This window comes from Pristiophorus japonicus, chromosome 9 (assembly GCF_044704955.1).
Source record: "Pristiophorus japonicus isolate sPriJap1 chromosome 9, sPriJap1.hap1, whole genome shotgun sequence".
Taxonomy (NCBI): Eukaryota; Metazoa; Chordata; class Chondrichthyes; family Pristiophoridae; genus Pristiophorus; species Pristiophorus japonicus.
The window spans coordinates 20,329,371-20,356,823 of record NC_091985.1 but is presented as its reverse complement, the minus strand read 5'-3'; the positions used below and the strand labels follow the sequence as shown (position 1 = coordinate 20,356,823).

General features: G+C 45.7%; 2 protein-coding genes across 8 annotated transcripts in view; one reads left to right on the top strand and one right to left on the bottom strand.

The window, feature by feature from the left end:
- The window catches only part of LOC139272955 (homeobox-containing protein 1-like), a 178,000-nt gene that overhangs the window by 10,622 nt on the left and 139,925 nt on the right, over positions 1-27,453 (top strand). The window lies entirely within an intron of this gene.
- Positions 7,758-27,453, bottom strand: part of ints9 (integrator complex subunit 9) — a 66,626-nt gene continuing 46,930 nt past the window's right edge. Inside the window, exons 9-17 of one of the 2 annotated variants that reach the window (XM_070889121.1) lie at positions 24,038-24,149; positions 22,199-22,379; positions 21,281-21,341; positions 19,661-19,832; positions 18,454-18,578; positions 15,158-15,325; positions 14,229-14,327; positions 11,585-11,722; positions 7,759-10,488 (exon numbers count right to left, since the gene is read on the bottom strand). In XM_070889121.1, the coding sequence (XP_070745222.1) occupies positions 10,312-10,488; positions 11,585-11,722; positions 14,229-14,327; positions 15,158-15,325; positions 18,454-18,578; positions 19,661-19,832; positions 21,281-21,341; positions 22,199-22,379; positions 24,038-24,149 (1,233 nt within the window). In that variant the 3' untranslated portion in view covers positions 7,759-10,311. Of the gene's footprint in view, positions 10,489-11,584; positions 11,723-14,228; positions 14,328-15,157; positions 15,326-18,453; positions 18,579-19,660; positions 19,833-21,280; positions 21,342-22,198; positions 22,380-24,037; positions 24,150-27,453 lie in introns of both variants that reach the window. The other variant, XM_070889122.1, reaches the window with a different exon arrangement.

Genomic DNA, 27,453 nt, shown 5'->3' with positions numbered 1-27,453 from the left:
GTCCCTTGCTTTTTGTGGTATATGTCAACGATTGGGACTTAAATGTAGGGGATATGATTAAGAAGTTTGCAGCTGATGCTAAAATTGGCTGTGTGGTTGATAATGAAGAAGAAAACTGTAGGCTGCAGGAAGATATCAGTGAACTGGTCAGGTGGGCAGAACAGTGACAAATGGAATTCAATCCAGAAAAGTGTGAGCTAATGCATTTAGGGATGGCTAACAAGGCAAGGGAATACACAATAAATGGTAGGATACTGAAGTGTAGAGGAACAAAGGGACCTTGGAGTGCTTGTCCACAGATCCCTGAAGGTAGCAGGCCAGGTGGATAAGCTGGTTAAGGCGGCATACGGAATACTTGCCTTTATTAGCCGAGGCATAGAATACAAGAGCAGGGAGGTTATGCTTGAACTGTATAAAACACTAATTAGGCCACAGCTAGAGTCCTGCGTGCAGTTCCAGGAAAGATGTGATTGCACTAGAGAAGATTTACGAGGATGTTGCCTGGACTGGAGAATTTTAGCCATTAGGAAAGATTGAATGGGCTGGGGTTGGAACAAAGGAGGCTGAGGGGAGACCTTATTGAGGTGTATAAAATTATGAGGATCTGAGATAGAGTGGATAGGAAGGACCTATTTCCCTTCGCAGAGGGGTCAACAACCAGGTGGCATAGATTTAAAGTAATTGATAGGAGGTTTGGAAGGGAGTTGAGAACCTTTTTCACCCAGAGGATGGTGGGGGTCTGGAACTCACTGCTCGAAAGCATGGTCGAGGCAAAAACCCTTACCACTTTTAAAAAGTACTTGGATATGCACTTGAAGTGCTGGTCTGTCAAGCCTGCCCACGCTTATGCTGGCTGGAACATCATGACCAGACACGTCCTAAGTCCCCACAGCCATGTAATCTCCTAGGAATGGCAAAAAAAAATAGCGAAGAAAAACCCAGGGTCAAGAATATTCTGGAAAACTCCTTTCCGACCCACTCAGGCAATGGAAACCAGATCACACGGACCAAGTGTTATCTGTAAAGAGACTTACCTTCGACATGATGCGATCTCGACCCTGGTCAAGAACCATTTCAGCTCCCTTTTGAAGGCATAGGCCTCCAGTGCATCCACAACCTTAAAACCATTGATATCAACAAAAACAATCAAAGCAAGATAAGCAGGTTTCCTCTAAACCTCACGAGGTCTAATCTCAATCATCAGCAAAGTGATGAAAGGTGTCGTCGACAGTGCTATCAAGCGGCACTTACTCAGCAATAACTTGCTCATTGATGTTCAGTTTGGGTTCCGCCAGGACCACTCAGCTCCAGACTTCATTACAGCCTTGGTCCAAACATGGACAGAAGTGCTGAATTCCAGAGACGAGGTGAGAGTGACTGCCCCTGTCATCGAGGCAGCATTTGACAGAGTGTGGCATCAAGGAGCCCAAGTAAAATTGAAGTCAATGGGAATTGGGGGAATCTCTCCACTGGCTGGAGTCATACCTAGCACAAAGGAGGATGGTCTGTGGTTGTTGGAGGTCAAACATCACAAACCCAGAACATCGCTGCAGGAGATCCTCAGGGCAGTGTCCTAGGCCCAACCATCTTCAGCTGCTTCATCAATGACCAAAGCTCCATCGTAAGGTCAGAGGTGGGGATGTTCGCTGATGATCGCAGAGTATTCAGTTCCATTTACAACCCTTCAGAAAATGAAGCAGTCCATGCCCACATGCAGCATGACCTGGACGACATTCAGGCTTGGGTTGATAAGTGGCAAGTAACATTCGCGGCACACAAGTGCCAGGCAATGACCATCTTCAACCAGCGAGAGTCTAACCACATTCCTTTGAAATTCAACAGCATTACCATTGCCGAATCCCCCACCATCAATATCCTGGGGGTCACCATTGACCAGAAACTTAACGACCAGCCACATAAATACTGTGGCAACAAGAGTGGGTCAGAGGCTGAGTATTCTGCGGCGAGTGTCTCACCTCGTGACTCCCCAAAGCCTTTCCACCATCTACAAGGCACAAGTCAGGAATGTGATGGAATACTCTCCACTTGCCTGGATGAGTGCAGCTCCAACAACACTCAAGAAGCTCGACACCATCCAGGACAAAGCAGCCCGTTTGATTGGCACCCCATCCACCACCTTCAACATTCACTCCCTCCATCACCGGCGCACCGTGGCTGCAGTGTGTACCATCTACAAGATGCACTGCAGTGATTCGCCACAACTTCTTCAGCAGCACCTCCCAAACCCGCGACCTCTACCAACTAGAAGGATAAGCACAGTAGACACCTGGGAACACCATCACCTGCAAGTTCCCCTCCAAGTCACACACCATCCTGACTTGGAAATATATCGGCGTTGCTTCATCGCTGGGTCAAAATCGTGGAACTCCCTCCCTAACAGCACTGTGGGAGTACCGACACCATACAGACTGCAGCAGTTCCAGAAGGCGGCTCACTACCACGTTTCTGAGGGCAATTAGGGATGGGCAATAAATGCTGGCCTTGCCAGCGACGCCCACATCCCGGAACGAGTCCGACGGTTGTTTTCAGACTCACTGGGACTTGATATGATTGTGTTGCTTAAAGTAAATACCTCCTCTCTTCCCAACGTGCAGGGCCCCAAACACTCCTTCCAGGTAAAACAGTGATTTACATGTACTTCTTGCATCTTAGTATACGGTATTCACTGCTCACGATGCCGTCTCCTCCACAGTGGGCAGACAACCATAGATTGGGTGCCACGTTGCAGATAACCCAGATTCAGTCTGCAAGCTCGACCCTGAGCTTCCGGTCACCTGTCACTTTAATTTCCCGCTGCACTCCCACTCTGACCTCTGCCTCTTACACTGTTACAATGAAGCTCAACATAAACTCCAGGAACAGCACCTCATCTTTCGATTAGGTACTTTACAGCCTTCCAGACTCAACATTGAGTTCAACAATTTCAGACCATATCCTCTGCCCCCATTTTTTCCAGACAGCAGGTGCTGAATCTATTCCCATCTACACCTCCTCCAAATCCATCTTTTGTTTCTTTCCTTGTCCCATTACCACCCCTTTTTACCTTGCTTCATCATCCTATTTGTCATTCAATCTCTCCTGCCTTCCACCCTATCACAGACCTTCCTTTTTGTTCTTTCCAACCAGCCCCACCCCCTCACTTTCCCTGCCTCTGCACTTGCTTAAAACCTGTCACATCTGTAACATTTTGCAGTTCTGATGAAAGGTCACTGACCTGAAACGTTGGAACGCTGTTTCTCTCGCCACAGATGCTGCCTGACCTGCTGAGTATTTCCAGCATTTTCTGTTTTTATTCCACATTTTCAGCATCCGCAGTATTTTGCTTAAATGTTGTACATGTTGCTTTCATACTGGTGTCACTGTATTGGAAAACTTGTATCAGAGAGAACAAGGTGTGTTACATTTAACAGACTGCTGGGATTCTGTGGATGAAGTTTCTTCAAGGATTAAATTGAACTGCTTCCTTAATGGTTTCCTCCATCCACAGGTCCATAAAAGGACCGTGCTATCTCTTCCCCCTCCTCCACCCTCCCTCTTCCAATGCACAGAACTGCTGCATCATGTGTGTAAAAGACTGTTTTCTTCAAATTGAATAAAATTCGTCCAAGGACATATTTTCAGTGCGAACAGATAATCACTGAAGACTTACGCTCCAGCCAAGACGGTCTCTCATTTTCCAGCTGTCTGCCAGGCGACGCATGAGGGGAGTCATTCAGTCACAGTATGGGTGGTGGGCCAAACGGCCTCCTTTTTGTACTGTATCAGTCTACAATTCATATGAGTGTTTCTCTCATGGAACTGACCTTCAGTGTTCCTTCAGCCTTTGTACATTGAAGTCCACCTTTTTGACTGCAAGCCTTGAGATGCGGGTGTCATTGGCAAGGCCAGCATTTATTGCCCATCCCTAATTGCCCTTGAGAAGGTGGTGGTGAGCCGCTTTCTTGAACCACTGCAGCCCATGTGGTGAAGGTGCTCCCACAGTGCTGTTAGGCAGGGAGTTCCAGGATGTTGTCCCAGCAACGACGAAGGAACAGCCGATATATTTCCGAGTCATGATGGTGTGTGACTTGAAGGGGAACGTGGAGGTGGTGGTGTCCCATGTGTCTGCTGCCTTTGCTCTGCTCGGTGATACAAGTCGTGGTGATACAAGAGGTGCTGTTGAAGAAGCCTTGGTGAGTTGCTGCAGCAGATCTTGTAGATCGTACACACTGTAGGCACAGTACGCTGCTAGTGGAGGAAGTGAATGTTTAAGGTGGTTGATGGGGTTCCAATTCAGCAAATGTTAAAATACTCTTCCTTCCCCCGCCCCCTGACCCCCACCCGGCTCATATGCATATTTGTCAGGTAACACGATTCCATTATTAAGTTTGGCAAAAAAATAATCAATTCGTATCTTGCAAAATACATAAATTTCTGGCTATTTCTTGATTCCATTTAGTGCCCATATCACCTATACGGGTGCCAAAGTACAGAGAGTAATTTCAACACGGGTTAGGTTAAAATTGCCCTGTTGGTGTCAGTTTTATTATTGGAGAAAGAAAAACCTTTACTATATGATATATATATTAATTTTTTTCTTTGCATTTACTATAAGCAACATCACTCAAGGGGGCACGGGGCCTCCCATATTACTGTTCCCAGCCCGAAGACCAACAAAACTGAGTATTGTTGAGCCTGGCTGAGGGTGCCCAGCCTGAGGGGGTCTGATAGTCTGCATCCCAAAGTACTTAAAAAAGTGGCCATAGAAATAGTGGATGCATTGGTGATCATTTTCCAACAGTCTATCAACTCTGGATCAGTTCCTATGGACTGGAGGATAGCTAATGTAACACCACTGTTTAAAAAAAAGAGATATAAAAACGGGTAATTATAGACCGGTTAGCTTGACATCAGTAGTGGGGAAAATGTTGGAATCAATTATTAAAAAGATGAAATAGCAGCGCATTTGGAAAGCAGTGACAGGATCGGTCCAAGTCAGCATGGATTTATGAAAGGGAAATCATGCGTGACAAATCTTCTGGAATTTTTTTGAGGATGTAACTAGCAGAGTGGACAAGGGAGAACCAGTGGAAGTCTTGTATTTGGATTTTCAAAAGGCTTTTGACAAGATCCCACACAAGAGATTGGTGTGCAAAATCAAAGCACATGATATTGGGGGTAATGTACTGACGTGGATAGTGAACTGGTTGGCAGACAGGAAGCAGAGAGTCGGGATAAACGGGTCCTTTTCAGAATGGCAGGCAGTGACTAGTGGGGTGCCGCAGGGCTCAGTGCTGGGACCCCAGCTCTTTACAATATACATTAACGATTTAGATGAAGGAATTGAGTGTAATATCTCCAAGTTTGTGGATGACACTAAACTGGGTGGCGGTGTGAGCTGTGAGGAGGACGCTAAGAGGCTGCAGGGTGACTTGGACAGGTTAGGTGAGTGGGCAAATGCATGGCAGATGCAGTATAATGTGGATAAATGTGAGGTTATCCACTTTGGGGGCAAAAACACGAAGGCAGAATATTATTTGAATGGTGGCAGACTAGGAAAGGGGGAGGTGCAACGAGACCTGGATGTCATGGTTCATCAGTCATTGAAAGTTGGCATGCAGGTACAGCAGGCGGTGAAGAAGGCAAATGGTATGTTGGCCTTCATAGCTAGGGGATTTGAGTATAGGAGCAGGGAGGTCTTACTGCAGTTGTACAGGGCCTTGGTGAGGCCTCACCTGGAATATTGTGTTCAGTTTTGGTCTCCTAATCTGAGGAAGGATATTCTTGCTATTGAGGAAGTGCAGCGAAGGTTCATCAGTCTGATTCCCGGGATGGCAGGACTGACCTATGAGGAGAGACTGGATCAACTGGGCCTTTATACACTGGAGTTTAGAAGGATGAGAGGGGATCTCATAGAAACATATAAGATTCTGACGGGACTGGACAGGTTAGATGCGGGAAGAATGTTCCCAATGATGGGGAAGTCCAGAACCAGGGGACACAGTCTTAGGATAAGGGGTAGGCCATTTAGGACTGAGATGAGGAGAAACTTCTTCACTCAGAGTTGTTAACCTGTGGAATGCCCTACCGCAGAGAGTTGTTGATGCCAGTTCATTGGATATATTCAAGAGGGAGTTAGATATGGCCCTTATAGCTAAAGGGATCAAGGGGTATGGAGAGAAAACAGGAAAGGAGTACTGAGGGAATGATCAGCCATGATCTTATTGAATGGCGGTGCAGGCTCGAGGGGCCAAATGGCCTACTCCTGAACCTATTTTCTATGTTTCTTACTGCTTCTGCCTTGTCCCATTGTCACTACAATGATTTGCTGCCATCTAGTGGATAGTAGGAGCCATCTGCTCAATGCCAGAACCCAGCCATTGAGCCAACTTCTGCATAACCAAACCAGTTGCCCTTCCAATAAACGATTGCACAGACATCATAACGAACTAGATCAGAGTAAAACAGACACAGAATGTCAATTAGGCCCAAGTCACTGTTGTTAATGTTTTGAAGGCCTAAGAAAACAGCAATTTATTATACAGCTCCACCGTGGCATAGCATTCAAGCAATTCTCTTCAATCGTCATACCGCTTGTGGGTTAGCGTCATCCTTCAGGTGCTTTGAACCTACTTTGATTCCTAGGTGAGAGTTCATTTCTCAGCAAGGTTAAAGGCCTCTTTCAGTCATGCCAAAGATATGGGCCTTTCCTGTCCCCATCACACTGATCCAATCAGCATGATGCAGATAGTAAGGGATGTCTTATTAGGCTCAGCAACAACTTGCATTTATATAGCACCTTTAACACAGTAAAATGTCCCACAGGAGCGTTATCAAGCAAAAATTGACACCGAGCCACACAAGGAGATATTAGGACAGATGACCAAAAGCTCAGAGATTTAGGACAGAGCTTAGGACCTAGGCAGCTAAAGGCACGGCCACCAATGGAGCAATAAAATCTAGGATGCACAAGAGGCCAGACTTGGAGGAGTGCAGAGATCTCATAGGGCTGGAGAAGGTTACAGAGATAGGGCGGGGTGGAGGATTATTAATCCAACTTCTCTCAGCTTCTTTCAGGTCAAAGCAAAGTACTGCAGATGCTGGAAATCTGACTCAGACATTCGAGTTCTGAGCAAGAGTTCATACGTAAAACATCAACTGACCAGGGATGGACACTGCGCTCATCCAGGGGAATGATGTGTAATCTGCCACACTCCCGATGTCAGCCTCGTAGATGGTGGAGGGTGGAAGGTGCCGGTGTGTGAATTCTTTCACCGTGGGGTGGCCATTGCACACCAGCTACCACACAAAGGAGGGGCTTTGAACATTAAGGAGGTGATTACTTGGAAAGCAGGGATAAACTTCAAAACTTTCCCACAGTTTACAAAATTGGTGCAAAGTCCATGTAGTGCAAATTGCACAAGGTCTATTGGCGGGGTGGGCAGTGAGAGCACAGTATCGATGGGCCAAATGGTCTTTTCTCAGTCCATATATTATAAAATCACTGCTGCTGAAACGTCAATGTCTCAGTCTAAGAAACATCCTTTGGAAGATAAAGAATCAACATTAGCATCAATTGTGTAAAATAAAAAAGGTTTTATGAGATTATTTTTTTCCTATGGTCATTGTGGAAAAACATAATTGAAATAGCTGTCCCTTTGCCTCGCCTCAATGAATTGTTCACTGCTACACTCGAGTCCCTCACAATTCCTACTGAAGTTCCTTTCCAGTGTTACAGGGAGAGAGTGGGAAGTCATCACAAGAAGGAAGCTTGGTAACTGCCCCTATCCATGGGGTGGAATATTGACACTCCCATATGCAGTATCTCTGTGCATTAATACACAGCCTCACCAGTCACTTTGCAGAATGACCTTTCGCATCCAAACATTCAAAACTTGATTCAAGTTTATTTACAGTAAAACTTTGTACACATACTGCATTTTGGTACAACATCCCTCAAGAATGCAACATTGATGAAAATAAGAAAGTTTCTCTCTCTCTACCCTCTATCAAAACCCCATATAATTTTGAACGGCTCAATTAAATCTCCCCTTAACCTTCTCTGCTCCAGGGAGAACAATCCCAATTTATCTAGTCTCTCGATAAAACTAAAGTCCCTCATCCCTCGTACCATTCTGGTAAATCACCTCTGCACCCTCTCCAAGGCCTTGACATCCTTCCTATAGTGCGGTGCCCAGAATTGAACACAATACTCCAGCTGAGGCCTAACCAGTGATTTATAAAAGGTTTACCCCAGAGTAAAGGATGGTCCCAGAGTTTTTGTCTTCACTATCCTACCCATTCAAGACAATAGTCACTCTTTGAATGAAGGAGTGGCTTTGGATACCAGTCCCGAGCTTGCCCTTAACCACGTCTGCTTGTCCTGCAATCGCCGTTTAACTTAAAGCAGTGCTCTGGATTAACCCTCCCTATTTTCACCCACTGTAAAGGTTCCTTCTTGTTCATCTGCTTTCAAGCTGAGTTTATATTCTAGCCTTTTCCCAAAACTATGTCTCCTGATAGTGGAGTCACAAATATACACATTCATTAAAAAGAGTTTATACAATTGTAACAAAGTATAAAAATTCCCAAAGAACAATAAGCTATTAAAACTACAGAAATGATTTTTAAAAAGCCTGCTAATTACACATGTATGGCCTCAAAGCCTTCTGGACTCGAGGTCACAATGCACTATAACATTATATCAGCCCGCTCCCTTCCCGGCTTTTTCACCAGCTCGCTTCCGTCCTGGCTTTCAGGCTTTTTCCACAAGCTCGCTCCCTTCCTGACTTTCTCACCAGCCGGCTCCCTACCCGGCTTAAATTTTTTTTTAAAAACGAATCCGCTCCCGTGGCGAACCAGCATGTGCAGACCGCTTCCAGTTCATTGGCAGCAATTGAGACTAATGAGGCTCTATGGAGCTGTCATTGCTAAGCCAGGTTTAGCACTCTAGATGTCGCTAGAAAGACTATGTTTGCTATTATGTGCTGTGTGGAGCAGTAAAACATGGTCCTTTGCCAAATGAGTTCCAGTCATTGTTTTATAAAACACAAATAAAGTTACCTGAAAAACCAACTGGGAGTCAGCAAACCTGAAGTAAAGGTGCAGTGATCAATGAGCCCCTATTTATGGGATTATCACACACTCAAGGACATGAAGTTCATAGAAAGACTTGCATTTATATAATGCCTTTCACGATGTCCCAAAGTGTTTTACAGCCAATGTAATACTTTTGAAGTCTGGTCACTGTTATAGTGTAGGAAACTCAGCAGCCTATTTGCGCACAGCAAGCTACCACAAAGAGCAATGTGATAATGACCAAATAATCCATTTTATTGATGCTGATTAGGGATAAATTTTGGCCAGGAGAAATACGCTGTTCTTTTTCAAAATAGTGCCATGGGATCTTTTAAGTCCACCTGACAGCAGAGGGGGCCTCGTTTTAATGTCTCATTGCTTTAACGTCTCATCAGAAACACAGCACCTCCAACAGTGCAGCACTCCCTCAGCACTGCAGTGGAGTGTATGCCTAGATCTTTGGAGTGGGACTTGAACCCACAACCTTCTGACTCAGGCGAAAGTGCTACTCACGGAGCCATGGTTCACATCCATCATGCACATCAACTGACTAACACCTGCCCTGTCCCACCCCGCCCCATATTATATAAATGTAACATTTAAAACTCAGTGTAAGTGAGGGACTGCCTGTGATGATAACTATGTCAGGGAGCGACTACAAGGCTATTATATAGGCTTGAGGTTTAGATGAAAGTTTTAAACCTCTCAAGCAGTTTAGGTCATCATCTGCTCATGGTGGCCCTTTAACAGAAGATTAAGGGGTGATCTAATTGAGGTAGTTATGATGATTAAAGGATTTGAAAGGGTAAAGAAAGAGAAATAATTTCCTCTGGTGGGAGAGTCCAGAACAAGGACTTAAAATCAGAGCCAGGCCGTTCAGGGGTGATGTCAGGAAGCACTTCTTCACTCAAAGGGTAGTGGAAATCTGGAACTCTCTCCCCAAAAAGCTGTTGAGGCTGAGGGTCAATTGAAAATTTCAAAACAGAGATTGCTAAGTCTTTTGTTGAGTAAGGGTATTAAGGGATACGGAACCAAGGCGGGTAGATGGAGTTAATTTGCAGACCAGCCATGATCTAATTGAATGGTGGGACAGGCTCGAGGGGCTGAATGGCTTACTCCTGTTCCTGTAACAGCGCACAGCACCCAATATTGACCAGTTATACAGTGCTCCGGGTCAGTGAGTCCCAAATCCAGAAGCCAATAAAATAAGTCACAGAAATGTCAGAACCTCGTTCACAGCTTCTGCAGAAATTTGAGGACCAAGTCTCGGAGTTTGGTGCGAAGTGGCTCATTGTTGTCGCAAATAATGTGTGTCGAATCTTCTTCGATCTGAACCAGGGTGTCTTCAGACTGAAGGTGGACAATATGTCCCTCTGGCGTGTCCTCAACCTTGACGTCAGTGATGCCGTGCTGTGGAGGAACAAGGGGACAATTTACCAAGAACACCATCCAGTGCCTCCGCTGGTGCAAGCCGCTCCCTCAACTAAATCGCTGTAAAACACAAGTGGTTCAGAGGCGCACTGTGTTGGGAGTACCAGTGTATGGTGCCACAGGAGTTGGGAAATTGCGGTTGAATTTCCTTCCCCCCCACACCCCACACATCACTAAGTTTCCTCCCTCAGAATCAAACTATTTGACGACACTCACAAATTCATTAACATTGGTCACAGGCAAGATGTGAAAAGCGACAAGAAAAAAAATACTTTCAAAAAACGGCATTCACTTCAGAACCTGGTAAACACCCATGAATATCCATTGCTGCATGTTGAAATGAGATCGGAAAGGGGCTCCTTCCGTCAATCTGCTCAGTCTCTGTGGACTGATAGGGGCCAGCCAAGCCTCCCCCGCTCTCCCTGGTGAATCCCATATATTTGAGGCATAGCACACTATACACAGACACAGAGCAGATACTTGTCGAAGACTTTAAACAAACATAGAAAGGTGACATTTGGGGAAGGTTTTAACCTGAAGACTCGCCTTCATTAAAGTGCGGCTTTTGAGTGTGGGGGTGCGAGGGAGGGGGGAGGGGCGTGTGTGTCTTACTTCAAACAGCGAGAAAGGAGAACAACCTCACCACAGGAGTGAGCGCGCTCCTTTGGTCACAACGCAACTTAGCAACAGCAATGTATCAGGGTCTCTCCCACGGAAAAAGTACTGCACCACCAATTTCAAGCTCGAGCTTAACTTCAGCACATTCTATGCCTCTAATAACGTCAACAACAACAACTTGCATTTATATGGCGCCTTTAACGTAGCAAAACGTCCCAAGGGGCTTCAGACAAAATTTGACGCCAAGCCACATAAAGACATATTAGGACAGGCGACCAAAAGCTTGATCAAAGAGGTAGGTTTTAAGGAGCGACTTAAAGGTGGGAGGAAAGGCAGAGAGGTTTAGGGAGGGAATTCCAGAGTTTAGGGCCGAGGTAGCTGAAGATACGGCCCTCAACGGTAGAGCGATGGAAATAGAGGATGCGCAACTAGCTAGAATTGCACTGTAGATATTTACCTTCTCTAGGCTCTGAACAAATTGTTCGATGGTGATCGAACCACACAGCAGTGGTTTAGGAGGTTTGAATTCGGGAGTATCATCATTTATCCGCTTCCTCTTCTTTCCTGTTGGCTGCTGCACAGGCTTTGGGAGTGACTGCATGAGAGAAGATTGGAATATTACAATTAACTTCATAAAAACATAGCTGAGCAAGTAAGAGCCACTTGGTGCATCGCTCTATTGCCTTAATGGACGGTGTATAATTTGACGCATCATGAATTCTACACAAATTACTAAAGGAGGCAATCAAGCACAAAATTAAGCAGGTTAATTTCAAAATCATGTTGACTTCAAAACAACATCCTTGGGAGTATTGGGTTATTCCAATAATATATAGTAGGTATGGATTATTCCAGGGTGTTATTGAAAATTCACCAATCAGGCAGGCTAATTAATGGAAAAGCGAGAGAGATAAACATAGAAACAAAAAATAGCAGTAATAGGCCATTGGGCCCTTGAGACTGCACCACCATTCAATATCATGGCTGATCCTCTATCTCAACACCATATTCCCTCTTTTTCCCCATACCCCTTAATGCCTTGTGTCTAGAAATCTATCTCCTTCTTAAATATATTCAGTGACTTGGCCGCCACAGCCTTTTGTGGTAGAGAATTCCACAGGTTCACCACCCTCCGAGTGAAAACATTTCTCCTCATCACAGTCCTAAATTTCCTACCCCGTATATCCTGAGACTGTGACCCCTTATTCTAGACTTCCCAGCCAGGGGAAACACCCTCCCTGCATCCAGTCTGTCCAACCCCGAAGAAAGAGAGAAAGAGAGAAAGAAAGAGAGATAAGAGAGAGAGATAAGAGAGAGAGAAAAATAAACTTACATTTTTATAACTTTACAACTTTACAACTTTAGGACATCCCAAAGCAATTCACAGTCAATGAATTTCTTTTAAAGTGTAGTCACTGTTCATAGAATCATAGAATAGTTACAGCACGGAAAAAGGCCATTCAGCCCGTGCCGGCTCTCTGCAAGAGCATCACAGTTAGTCCCACTCCTCCCACCTTAACCCGCAATTTTGGCGTAATCAGCACTGTTGTCATGTGACGAAACATGGCAGCCAATTTGCACATGGCAAGCTCCCACAAACGGCAAGCTCCCACAAACAGCAATGAGATAAATGACCAGATCGTCTGTTTTAATGATGTTGCTTGAGAATAAATATTGACCAGGATCTTCAGTGAACTCCCTGCTCTTCTTCAAATTAGTGCCGTGGGATCTCTTGCGTCCACCCAAGAGAGCACACAGGGCCTTTGGTTTAATGTTTCATCATCCCTTACCAGTAATGCTACTCCCTCTGTCCAGCTTAATAACCCCATCTTGAACCAGCCGCTAGAAAGTGCACGAGCAGCAATAAACAGCACCATTATCCACCCTGAGTTTCCACATTCTAGCTTGGGCGGGGGGAAAGAGTGTAAGAGAGTTAACACACTTTGGTGTGCTATCCTGTGGTGTTCTAGTGTGTTGCTCCAGGCCAGGTCCAAGACCACCCCAACCTCTGTCGTCAAGCTATAGTACGCGGACGATTCCTGCGTCTGCGCACGTGCAGAGGCTGAACTCCAGGACATAGTCGACGTATTTACTGAGGCGTACGAAAGCATGGGCTTTACGCTAAACATCAGTAAGACAAAGGTCCTCCACCAGCCTGTCCTTACCACACAGCACTGTCCTGGACAACGTGGACCACTTCCCATATCTTGGGAGCCTCCTATCAAAAAGAGCAGACACTGACGATGAGATCCAACACTGCCTCCAGTGCAGCCTGAGGGAGAGTGTTTGAAGACCAGGCCCTCAAAACTGCTACCAAGCTCATGGTCTACAGGGCTGTAGTAATACCCGCCTCCTGTATGGCCCAGAAACATGGACCATGTACTGTAGACAACTCAAGTCGCTGGAGAAATACCACCAACGGTGTTCTCCGCAAGATCCTACAAATCCCCTGGGAGGACAGACGCAGCAACATTAGCGTCCTTGACCAGGCCAACATCCCCAGCATTGAAGCACTGACCACACTTGATCAGCTCTGCTAGGCAGGCCACATAGTTTGCATGCCCGACACGAGACTCCCAAAGAAAGTGCTCTACTCGGAAGTCCTTCACGGCAAACGAGCCAAAGGTGGGCAGTGGAAACGTTGCAAGGACACCCTCAAAGCCTCCCTGATAAAGTGCGACATCCCCACCGACACCTGGGAGTCCCTGGCCAAAGACTGCCTTAAGTGGAGGAAGCGCATCCGGGAGGGCACTGAGCACCTAGAGTCTCATCGCCGAGATCAGAAATGCAGAAATCAAGCGTAGGCAGCGGAAAGAGCGTGCGACAAACCAGTCCCACCCACCCCTTCCCTCAACGACTATCTGCCCCACGCGTGACAGGGACTGTGGTTCTAGTATTAGACTGTTCAGCCACCCAAGAAGTCCTGTTAAGAGTGGAAGCAAGTCTTCCTCGATACCGAGGGACTGCCTACAATGATGAGTTGTTGCGTTGCTGGCACCATTTATTTAAATAAATCAAGTGGAATTGAAGAAAACAAATCCAATCCTTCAAGTCTACTGGGCTAGTGCAACTTCACTTTACAATATTCTTACATGACTCACCTGCAGTATGTGCTTATTGTCTTTGGTCTGCAGTATTGCAGACACAGTTGCCATCGAGATGCCGGGTTTGATCTCAGAAGGCACGAGAGATTCCGCGAGCTGTAAAATAATAGTGGCATGAGATGAATTAAAATAAAGCGAAAGAAGAAAATCTTCCATTTATATTGTGCCTTTCATGACCTCAGAACAGTCACAGCCAATTAAGTACTTTGTGAAGTGTAGTCACTGCTGTAATGTAGGAAATGTGGGAGCCAATTTTGCACACAGCAAGCTCCCACAAACAGCAATGTGATAATGACCAGATAATCTGTTTTAGCGATTTTGGCTTGATGGATAAATATTGGCCAGGACACTTGGGAGAACTCCCCTGCACTTCTTCAAAATATTGCCACGGGATCTTTTACGGCTATCTGAGAGCAGACGGGGCCTCAGTTTAAAGTCTCAGCTGAAAGACGGCACCTCCAACAGTGCAGCACTCTCCTTTCGTTTACTTGTGCAAAAATTGAAAAACAACAAGTGATTAAAACACACTCCAACATATAACCCAGCCCCTCGGGAACCAAGCATTTGACACATTCTACACAAAGTACCAGAGAGTTTGCAACATGGTCTTTAAAATTGCTGGCAGCCCTGCCAGTTTGAATTGGCAACATGCCGGCTTTTCTCCACCCCCCTCCCCAAAACACTGTGTGTCCTCCTCACATGGCAAGTATTCTGATTTCAGCCATTCTGTCCCAGCGAATGTCTCAAGTAGTGGCTTGCATCAGTCGTCAGTATGTCTGGAAGGAGGGCCCAAGCTCATCCTTGCATTTGGAATGGTGCATAGTTTGAGGAGATTGAGGGGTGAAAGAGAGGTAAACAATACAAAAAAACATACTTAAAAGAAAAATGCAGAACGGCACCAATAGGTTAAAAAAAACCTCACTTACATCAGGCATGAGCTCAATCTTCTCATAGCGCCGTTTGAAGGGGAGGGTCAGTACTTCAGCCCTCTGGTAGGCCATTGGTGGGGGCTGACAGTCAATCATCAGATCTGTGCGGTGGGATTGGGCAGGTGGAGGTTGGGTGTATTGCTCCGGACACACAACATGCAATGGCTGGAGAAACAAAACAGGGGGTGTGGAGGGGGGGAAATTAAAACAACAAATCCTCACATCCTGCCATTCACTGACAATAGAGGCACGAGGGGGCAGGACAAGTTTTATGAAGATCAATCAGCAAGTGAGATAACGGCACAGAGCAGAGATGCAACTTCCCTCCGTAGCCAAATCAATGTCAAACAACTCTTTCCTCGTCTCATACGGTTTCAGAAGCTCAGAATTGTATTTGCAATTGTATACATACATTCCACTCATTATGGTATTGTTGTCTTCGTTATCAGTGTGATAGTGTAATGGATTACCCAGACGGGTGCTGGAGACAAAAAGGGGGAAATAAAATCCCTGGGATTATTTGAGAAACAGATGGATGAGCAAAGATCGTCTTTCTTTGCATCTATCTTGAAGTGAAAGCACTCCTTCACCTGACAAATCAGGCAACATTCCCAGCTCTTCAAGTTACAAAAAGTGAACTGAATGGTGCAATATCTTTGCCTTTGTCTGTCACATCACATATGGATTGGTAAAACATAAGCTAGACTTTCCACTAGGGGGCCATCACCCCAAAAAATGGGCCACGTTCCAGCGAAGTAGGACGTCTCAGCCTTACTGATCGCTGGTACAAGGCCCATTTTTTTTTTGTGTGCGATTTTCCACTCTGCCTTAGGCCGGCGATGTGGAATGGGCGATGTGATTTTCAGCGAACTCGTGTTCGCCCACCGAAAGAGGAAGTCAAAAAGTCTCCCTCGCAACAGGCTTCTGGGCATGTGTGGGAGGTCAGGGGTCATCCACACATGCGCAGAAGGCACAGGGAGGGGCAGAGAGAGAGAGAGAGAGAGAGGATAGAGAGAGTGGAGGAAGGCAGAGAGAGGAGAGAAGAGAGGAGAGATCATTGTTCATTGTATGTTAGATTGTTTAAAATGTTCATTCATCGTTGGGGTGGGGAGGTGGGGAGAAGGGTGTTTGAAAAGAATTCTGTTTGCAATAAATTGTGTTAATGATTTTAGCAATTGTTGTGCATTCTCTGATAAGGTTAGTTAACTTAGGCATTTTGAATAATTTAGCATCTTTATTCACTTGTAATAACATTACTTAAGTTAAGCATTAATGCAAATGCTGCACGACAAAGGACAGGCCAGTGCAGGCAAGGCTAAAACGTAATTCAACGCAAATGCAACTTTCGTATAAATGTAATTGTGACGATCCCCAATGTAAGTTCATGCAAAGTGTTCCTTTATCAGCTGTTGATGCAACAGCTTTGCGGCCGCGTAACTCCCATGGGGTACTGTTCTTCTTTGAGGGGGTGGGTGGGGGGGGGGCGGGTAGGACCATGGTTACATCACCAGGCTGGTTCTCCCCAAGGTCCTCACCAGCCTCCTCTGCCTTCTGCTCCTCCTCCTCGCTGGCTGGCTCTTCTGTCTCCCCTCCTTCTGGAGGTGGACCTGCAGCCCCATCTGGCATTAGTTATCCTCTCCTTATAGCTAGGTTATGCAGCATGCAACACACCACAATAAACTTAGCGATCCGGTCAGGATGGTACTGTAGGATGTCACCAGAATGGTCCAGGCATCTGAAGCGCTGCTTTAGGACTCCAATTGTCTTTTTGACAATGTTGCATATCGCTATGTGGCTTTCATTGTGACGTTTCTCTGCTTCAGTGATGGGATTACGCAGTGGGGTCATCAGCCAACTGGCAAAGCCATATCCCTTATCCCCCAGCATCCAACCGTGACCATCCGGCTGATTGACAAACAGGTCAGGGATAACACACTCACGGAGGACGTGCGCATCATGGGTGCTGCCAGGAAATGTAGCATTTACTATCGTGATTATTTGTTTGTAGTCGACAACAAGCTGCACATTTAGGGAGTGGAATCCCTTTCTGTTACGAAACACCTCCACGTTCTTTAAGGGGGCTTTCAGGGCGATGTGCGTGCAGTCTATTGGGGAAGTCTGCTTTTCTGGAGAAACCCAAAGCCCTCCCGGTCTGTGCCTCCCTGGTCATAGGGAAGCTTATAAAGTCCATCCTGTGAGCGTAAAGGGCTTCAGTCACCTAGCGAATACAGCAATGTGTGGTGTGCTGAGAGAAATCGCCAGCTGAAGCCTGAAAAGATCCAGAAGCGTAGAAGGCTAGGGCAGCATTAATCCCCTCAACGGACAGTGCGGTTCTGATGGTGCTGGAAGGCTGAAGATCCCCCTTGATGAGCTGGCAAATCTCATCGATGACCTCATTCCGGAAGCGTTTTCAGACAAGCTGAGGTAAGATTGCATTTCTTTATACCTTCGTTGGCTGTACGCTCGCCTCCGCTGTCTCCTCAGTCACTGTCTATGCATTTCTCTGCCACCTCTTCGATTGATCCTTTCAGAAACCAGCTTGTGTGCAGTTACGACTAATGGCACAGAAAGCATAGGCCCCATCACTATCAATAATTATTTTCAATTGCTATAAATGAACTGTTCACTAAAGAATGTGAATCCATTTATCTATTCCAGCCCCAGTCTAACACTAGGCCCCCTTCATTTTAATTATTTTCACTAGATATAAATGAACTTTTCACTAAAAAAAGTAACTAGGTTACTATTAGTAAAATTAAATATATTTAAAAATCTGAGTAGATCTATCTATACAGGATCCATAAATCACTCTCAATCATCTCAGCACAATTTTTTGGCTGTCTCCCCGCTTCCTCCGATCTTCAAAATGGTGCCCGTAGTCCCCATTTCCTCTGTAAAACCCGGGAAAAGCAACTATTTCACAGCGATGTTTTCGGCCTCAAATCAGCCCGGCCATGTGATGGCGATGTGCCGAAAGTTGGGATGGGCCTTGTGTGAGCGATCAGCTCGGCGAAGTGAGCTGAAACTTGGGGGCTTATTTTTCCGGCGATATTTCTGGCCTAGTTTCCACTTTGTCTTCAAACTGGGCGATAGAGGTCCATTTTGGGTGATATATGGGTTATAGATGGGCGACGTGAAGTGGGAAGTCTAGCCCAAGGAACTGTGACTTAATCTGAGTTTTAAATTTAATGGCAACAATACAAAACCAACGAAAACAACCCTCATTGCCTGAAGTTTTCTGCCTACTGCCGACCAAAAAGACATCCACAACAAGATTACCCCGCCCGCCTTACCTGTACCTCCTTCAATAATTTCGAAACTTGAATGAAGTTTAATCGGGTGTCAATTGGACAGTAGACGCATTTCATAGCCAGTGGCTGGTATGGTGCCAACGCGTCCAGGTAGGAGAAATCTGGCTCTAGAAGGAAAATCAGGCGCATCAGATTCATTTTTAAAAAGGCTGATTTTTAAAAACTCATCAAGATAAAGGATGTTGTGGTGGAAAATGGAGCTGTTCTACATTTTGCACATGGGATCTTTTATATCCTGAGGGGTCAGACTGGGCCTCGGTTTAACGCCTTATCGGTGAGGGGGATGATGCACCCTCATACATGTCTTTGAATCCCCTCTCTTAACACCGCACAATATATTTTTTCTTCCCTTTTGCGCCATTCGGCCCGTTGAGCTCGTGCTAACTCTCTGCAAGAGCACTTTCAGCTAGTCCCACTCCCCTGCCCTTTTCTCATAGACCTGCAATTTTCTTTCCTTCTGGTACAGCTGTGGCTCAGTGGGCAGCACACTCGCCTCTGAGTGATAAGGTTGTGGGTTCAAGACCCACTCTAGGGACTTGAGCACATAAAACTAGGCTGACACTCCCAGTGCTGAGGGAGTGCTGCACTGTCAGAGATGCCGTCATTGAGAGGAGACGTTACATCGAGGCCCAGTCTGCCCTCTCAGGTGGACGTAAAAGATCCCATGGCACTATTTCGAAGAAGAGCAGGGGAGTCTAAGGAAAAGGGGTAAGCCATTTAGGACCGAGATGAGGAGAAACTTCTTCACTCAGAGAATTGTGAACCTGTGGAATTCTCTACCACAAAGTTGTTGAGGCCAGTTCGTTAGATATATTCAAAAGGGAGTTAGATGTGGCCCTTATGGCTAAAGGGATCAAGGGGTATGGAGAGAAAGCAGAATTGGAGTACTAAAGTTGCATGATCAGCCATGATCATATTGAATGGTGGTGCACCTATTTTCTATGTTTCTATGGTGTCCTGGCCAATATTTATCCCTCAATCAACATCACTAAAAAAAATTATCTGGTCATGATCACATCGCTGTTTGTGGGAGCTTGCTGTGAGCAAATTGGCTGCCATGTTTCCCACAATAGAGCAGTGACTACACTCCAAAAGTACTTCATTGGCTGTAAAGCGCTTTGAGATGTCCGGTGGTCGTGAAAGGTGCTATATAAATGGAAGTCTCTTTTTTAAACTTGAGTTCCGTTACCTGTGAAAATGATGGTGTTGAGGCTGGATTTGCCCCACAGCTCCAGGAAGTGAACAACGTCACCATATCGCAGTGATGGGTGGCCTGTGAATACCACGCACGGCTGCTTGAAGTCATTGCTGAACTCCCCATGGATGCTGGGATAGTGCTTCAATTTATTGGTCTGAATCAGCTGGAAATAAAAACGGGAAGGGAAAGGAGAGAGGAAAAAAAAAAAAAAAGAGAAAATGATCAACAACTTGCAGCAAAGTTGGAAAGATGCCACATGGTGTCAGTGGGATCAGCACACCAAACAGATTCTCCTCTACTCCCCATCCTTCGCCTGGAGGGTGGGGCAAGTGAGTTGCTCCCAAGTTCTGTCATATGATGCAGGACAACAGTGCGGAAATTCCCCCCTCGCTCCCTCTCCGAGGGGGACGTGCTTGGTTTGATCTTCTGCTATGCACGTAGCCATGACCAACTGGTTGGGGTGGGAGACAGGCCCAGGAGGGGCGGGCGGTTTGTGGGGCAAAAACATTAGAGCCCAACTTACTGCAGCACCTCGTGACACTCGGACCACGGCTTTCCAATAAAAGCAAACCTTAAGCACTAGGCCATTTTAATAGCTACCTTACTTCAGGAGCAGGTACTTCATATTTAAACATCCCCTCCTGGATTAATGAACAAACTGTGCACAGGTACTTGTTATTTATACAAATAGAATAAATACACAATGGCCCAAAATTTCAGCTGGAGGCTTCCCGCGAGCGGATACCTCCGACCTGAAAAATCTCTACGAATCTAGCGGATGGTCCGGAGACTGCGGTCCTGGGCCTCCACGCGTAGGCCTGAGTAGAGACCCATATAGCGCAGGGACGTAGGTGCTACGCACGTGTCCCTGGGATCACGTGGGCCGGCCCAACCAAAGTAGGGACATTCCCACTCGTGTATAAATGGGAATACCCCCAAAAACACACAAACACTTAAAATAAATGTTTTAAAAACATCACATTTAAAATTAATCAAAATGGAATTTTATTTCAAACAAAAATGTAATGTTTTGAAAAATAAATTCACATAGTTTAAAGGGTCTAAAAATAAACTTACCTTATTTAACATGATTTTAAATTATTATTTTTTTTAATGGATTTTTCTATCCTTTAAAAATCTCACGCTGATAAAAGCAGGCCTTACACCTGCTTTTTAAATCAGTCGTAAGAATTTCAAGGGCATTCGCTGGGCAAATAGCCCAACACTCTGCCCGTGGAGGCCCTTTACATCCGTATGCGTGCGATCTGTCAAAAGGATTCTTGACAAATCACAAGTCCCGGATTTAGGCGCATGTGCTTTGCATGCCTGAGCCTGGAACTTGCACGGTCCCAATGAGCGCTTTCACACCTCGTACGCGCCCGTGAATTCAGGGCCAATATGATCATATTCACAGCAGCATCAAAGGCCGTTTTCACAGGTAGATGTAGCCAAAAAGAAGACTGCTTTTCTGTTGCATTGGCCTCAAACAAAAATATAATCCTACAGAGATGTCGATGCTTAAGCTAGTCAGTCATTGTGCTGTGTAAGTGTATGCTTATTAAAAGCAGTACTAAATGGTAAGACTCCTCTAGGTCCTGGCTGTTCCCTTACCTCTGCGTGTGGGAATGGCGGTTCTGGCAGGTAGACCTTTGACTGTTTATTGTGACAAAGCCTTAAGTGGGAGGAGGAAAAAAATTGAAACAATTAAGAGTTCAGAGCTTGTCATAACTCGTTAATGCCGCCAAACGGTTGAATATAAAAAGGCAAGTTGAGGCGTTAAGCCTCATACATGCAGACATGGGTACGGTAGTGTTGTGGTTACATTACTGGACTAGTAATCCAACTGCCTGGACCATATTCAGGGAATTGAGAGTTCAAATTCCACCGTCGCTGTCTGAGAATTTGAATTTAGTTTAAAACAAAACTGGAAATAAAAGTGACAACATGTCACACCTTTGACCTGGCAAGCACAACAACAACTTGTATTTATATAGCACCTTTAACATAGTAAAACACCCCAAGGTGCTACGCAGGAACGTTATCAAACAAAATCTGACACTGAGCCACATAAGGAGATATTAGGACAGGTGGAAGAGGAAGTTTTAAAGAGCGTCTTAAAAGAGGAGAGAGAGGTAGAGGGGCGGAGAGGCTTAGGGAGGGAATTCCAGAGCTTAAGGCCCAGCCAGCTGAAAAGACAGCCGTCAATGGTGGAGTTATGAAAATCAGGGATACTCAAGAGGCCAGAATTGGAGAAGCGCAGAGATCTGGGAGGGTTATAGGGCTGGAGGAGATTACAGAGATAGGGAGAGGTGAGGCCATGGAAGGATTTGAAAAGGATGAGAATTTTAAAATCGAGGCGTACAGGATGTTGGCTATGCGACAAGGGTAAGTAAAAGAATAAAAAATTAATCTCAACTTAACTAAAACCACCCACAGACATCCACAGCAATTATTTCTCAGTATCGCCAAGAACAGAATGGCTACTTTGAGTGGCCCAGCTCATTAAATGCCTGATTGTCGCACACTTACCACTCGGCAAAGATCTGGGAAAACTCCAGCGAACTGTTCGCTACAGGAGAGATGAAGTAGAAGGGGACACTGGAGAGCCCGGCCGAGTCGATGTACTGGTACAGACATTCCAGCAAGTCGTAAATTACTCCCGAGGGATAGCACGGAACCAGGACATTCCCACCACTTCGGATAGTCACAGCTAAGGGCGGAAAAAAACCCATACAAAGGCATTACACTGGGAAGCAGCATCTCCAGGCCCCTTCAGAGGCCAGTTTTTTTTGTCACCCAGCAAGATTGGTTAATTCAGACCCGTGGGTATGCACTAATCTTAAAAGCTAGAGAAATGGAGTTAGAGGGTGGTAGAAAAAGCTATTTGCTTGGCTTTTAAAAAAAAAATAAATATAAAAGTTTTTTTTCCCCCAATGCTCACGTTAGGAAACTCTGTCAATAGCAAGCACTCCCAAGCCATTTTATTTTCATGCGCCGTCCCTTTAACTGGGTACACGGCCCATTCAAATTTTCGCGCATGTGGTTTCCTCCTTGTAAAAGCCAGTGAGCGCCCCTGCACGGAGGCCGCACAGCCTAGCGGGAATATTGCACGCAAGTTAGATACATCCGAGTCAGATACAGAGTAAAGCCTCCTCTTCTCTGCCTCAACACTGAGCCTCAGCACCAGTTTTGGAATTGCACCATGTGCTACATCACACCAGCCTTCCTCACTGGCTCTCCTGGCCAGGCTGCTCATTTTTTTTTTACTAATTTGTGAAGAATTTTGCATTATAAACTGCTCATCAGAGACTTCAGAACTTCAGCTCCTGTTGGGTGAACACAGCTAGCAAAAAGAGACGACATCAGTTTGGACTGGATTCAAACCTGGAGACAAGAGGGCAGTTCACTGAGCCACTGTGCCTATCCAGCCAGACTGTTAAATGTTTTAACAACCTTTCGTTTACTTCAGCCTGTTGGGAGATTTCTTGCTGGCGGGATTTTTAATTATGTACTGAGCACTGGCAGGTTCACTGGAAGAGAGGGGTGTAATGAAGGCATGAGGATGCCATTCTTGCATTCCTCCAGCAGTCAGACTATCTGTTGCCCCAGGGGCCAAAGTGTTGCAAGCCATTTTTTCCCCTTGAAATCTTGCATTTGTAATCTTTTCCAGTCATGTCTTCAACAACACACGTGACAAAAAAATATATATTTGCATTCATAATCGAGCGTTATCGCATTAGAGTTGTTCACATGCTGCATCTGGGATTCTGCTCTCTGGAGACTGGGGCTCTTTTCTCTAGAGAAGAGAAGGCTGAGGGGTAACCCGATAGAGGGCTTTAAGATTATGAAAGGGGTTTGGTTTGGTGGATGTATAGAAGATGTTCCCACTTGTGAGGGGAGTCCAAAACTAGGGGCCATAAATAGAAGATAGTCACTAATAAATCCAATAGGAAATTCGGGAGAAACTTCTTTTCCCAGAGAGTGGTTGGAATGTGGAACATGCTACTACATGGAGTGGTTGAAGTGAATAGTATAGATGGCTTTAAGGCAGAGCTAGATAAGGAATAGAAGGTTATGCTTCTAGGGTATGATGAAGTAAGGCGGGAGGAGGCTCGTGTGGAGCATAAACACTGGCACAGACTAGTTGGTCTTTTTTTGTGCTATACACTCCACGTAATGTTGTTTGAGCTGCAGTGATGCTATGCAGGTAGAAATATTAGAATTGATCTTGAGATGGTAAAGTACACTTTCAATACTGAGAGGCCTTAAAAAAAAACTCAGAGCAGGCACAAAATAAAACATTTTAAGCTCAGCAGTGAGGAAGATAATTAACCCCAACCTCACCACACCTCCTTCCCAGTGCGTTACCTAGGTTACTGCAGAACTCTCCCAACATGCCGTCAGGATTAGCAGTAGGGATCTGCGTCAGCCCAGTCAGGATGAGGACGTCGCTGTTTTTCAGGGAGGTTTGCTCCATGGGCTGAAAAGAAAAATATATTTTTTTTAACCAATTTTTCTTTCTTGAACCATGCCCCTATTTAAAAAAGGAGGCAGACAAAAAGCAGGAAACTATAGACCAGTTAGCCTAACATCTGTGGTTGGGAAAATGTTGGAGTCCATTATTAAAGAAGCAGTAGCAGGACATTTGGAAAAGCAAAATTCGGTCAGGCAGAGTCAGCATGGATTTATGAAGGGGAAGTCATGTTTGACAAATTTGCTGCAATTCTTTGAGGATGTAACGAACAGGATGGATAAAGGGGAACCAGTGGATGTGGTGTATTTGGACTTCCAGAAAACAAGGTACCACTTAAAAGTTCACGGGGTTGAGGTAATATATTAGCATGGATAGAGGATTGGCTAACTATCAAAAAACAGAGTTGGGATAAATGGTTCATTGTCTGCTTGGAAATCAGTAACTAGTGGGGTGCCGCAGGGATCAGTGCTGGGACCCCAATTATTTACAATCTATATTAACTTAGAAGAAGGGACTGAGTGTAATGTAGCTAAGTTTGTTGACGATACAAAGATGGGAGGAAAAGCAATGTGTGAGGAGGACACAAACAAATTTGCAAAAGAACATAGACACGCGAAGTGAGTGGGAAAAAATTTGGCAGTTGGAGTATAATTTTGGAAAGTGTAAGGTCATGCACTTTGGCAGAAAAAAATCAAAGAGCAAGTTATTATTTAAATGGAGAAAGATTGCAAAGTGCTGCAGGACAGTGGGACCTGGGAGTACTTGTGCATGAAACACAAAAGGATAGTATGCAGGTACAGCAAGTAATCAGGAAGGCCAATGGAATCTTGGCCTTTATTGCAAAGGGGATGGAGTATAAAAGCAGGGAAGTCTTGCTACAGTTATACAGGGTATTGGTGAGGCCACACCTGGAATACTGCATCCAGTTTTGGTTTCCATATTTACGAAAGGATATACTTGCTCTGGAGGCAGTTCAGAGAAGGTTCACTAGGTTGATTCCGGAGATAAGGACTTATGAGGAAAGGTTGAGTAGGTTGGGCCTCTACTGGTTGGAATTCAGAAGAATGAATGAGAGGTGATCTTATTGGGGGCGGGAGTTCGGGCGGCAGATTGGAGAGGCCTATAAATGCCAGCGAGACCAGGAGTTCGTGAGTCGGGAGGCGGGAGTTCGGGTGGCAGATCGGAGAGGTCGATAAAGGCCAGCGAGACCAGGGAGTTCGTGAGTCAGGAGGCGGGAGTTTGGGCGGCAGATTGGAGAGGCCTATAAAGGCCAGCCGGTGCAGCTGCAGCGGGGAGAGACGGCAAAAAAGAAGTCAAAAGAAATCGAAAGTGGACGTCACAGCCAAGGGGGTAAGTGATTGGCTGGTGATTGGTAAGTAGTTTTTCTTTTCTATATCAGTAAGTAACATTTAGCATTGTTGTTGCCAAATTAAGTTTATGTAAGGGTTAAGTCATGGCAGGACAACTTGGACATGTGTTATGCTTCTCCTGTACTATGTGGGAAGTCAGGGACGCTTCCGGTGTCCCTGACGACGATGTGTGCGGGAAGTGCATCCGCCTCCAGCTCCTGACTGACCGCATTGTGGCACTGGAGCTGCGGGAGGATTCACTCTGGAGCATCCACGATGCTGAGAATGATGTGAATAGCACGTTTAGCGAGTTGGTCTCACCGCAGGTAAAGGGTACACAGCCAGATAGTAAATGGGTGACCAACAGGAAGAGCAGTGCAAGGAAGTTAGTGCAGGGATCCCCTGCGGTCATCCCCCTGAAAATCAGATACACCGCTTTGGGTACTGTTGAGGGGGATGACTCATCAGGGAAGGTCAGCAGCAGCCAATTTCATGGCACCGTGGCTGGCTCTGCTGCACAAGAGGGCAGGGAAAAGAGTGGGAAAGCTATAGTGATAGGGGATTCTATTGTAAGGGGAATAGATAGGCGTTTCTGCGGCCGCAACCGAGACTCCAGGATGGTATGTTGCCTCCCTGGTGCAAGGGTCAAGGATGTCTCGGAGCAGGTGCAGAACATTCTGAAAAGGGAGGGTGAACAGCCAGTTGTCGTGGTGCACATAGGTACCAATGATATAGGTAAAAAACAGGATGAGGTCCTACAAGATGAATTTAGGGAGCTAGGAGCTAAATTAAAAAGTAGGACCTCAAAAGTAGTAATCTCAGGATTGCTACCAGTGCCACGTACCAGTCAGAGTAGGAATCGCAGGATAGCCTAGATGAATACGTGGCTTGAGGAGTGGTGCAAAAGGGAGGGATTCAAATTCCTGGGACATTGGAACCGATTCTGGGGGAGGTGGGACCAGTACAAACCGGACGGTCTGCACCTGGGCAGGACCGGAACCAATGTCCTAAGGGGAGTGTTTGCTAGAGCTGTTGGGGAGGAGTTAAACTAACATGGCAGGGGGATGGGAACCTATGCAGGGAGACAGAGGGAAATAAAATGGAGGCAGAAGCAAAAGATAGAAAGGGGTATAGTAAAAGTGGAGGGCAAAGAAACCCAAGGCAAAAAAAAAAAGGGCCACATTATAGCAAAATTCTAAAGGGGCAAAATGTGTTAAAAAGACAAGCCTGAAGGCTCTGTGCCTCAATACGAGCAGTATTCGGATTACTGCGCAGACAGCAGTTAACGGATATGATGTAATTGGCATCATGGCTCCAGGGTGACCAAGGTTGGGAACTCAACATCCAGAGGTATTCAACATTTAGGAAGGATAACATAGAAACATAGAAAATAGGTGCAGGAGTAGGCAATTCAGCCCTTCTAGCCTGCACCGCCATTCAATGAGTTCATGGCTGAACATGCAACTTCAGTACCCCCTTCCTGCTTTCTCGCCATACCCCTTGATCCCCCTAGTAGCAAGGACTTCATCTAACTCCCTTTTGAATATATTTAGTGAATTGGCCTCAACTACTTTCTGTGGTCGAGAATTCCACAGGTTCACCACTCTCTGGGTGAAGAAGTTTCTCCTCATCTCGGTCCTAAATGGCTTACCCCTTATCCTTAGACTGTGACCCCTGGTTCTGGACTTCCCCAACATTGGGAACATTCTTCCTGCATCTAACCTGTCTAAATCCGTCAGAATTTTAAACGTTTCTATGAGGTCCCCTTTCATTCTTCTGAACTCCAGTGAATACAAGCCCAGTTGATCCAGTCTTTCTTGATAAGTCAGTCCCACCATCCCAGGAATCAGTCTGGTGAATCTTCGCTGCACTCCCTCAATAGCAAGAATGTCCTTCCTCAAGTTAGGAGACCAAAACTGTACACAATACTCCAGGTGTGGCCTCACCAAGGCCCTGTACAA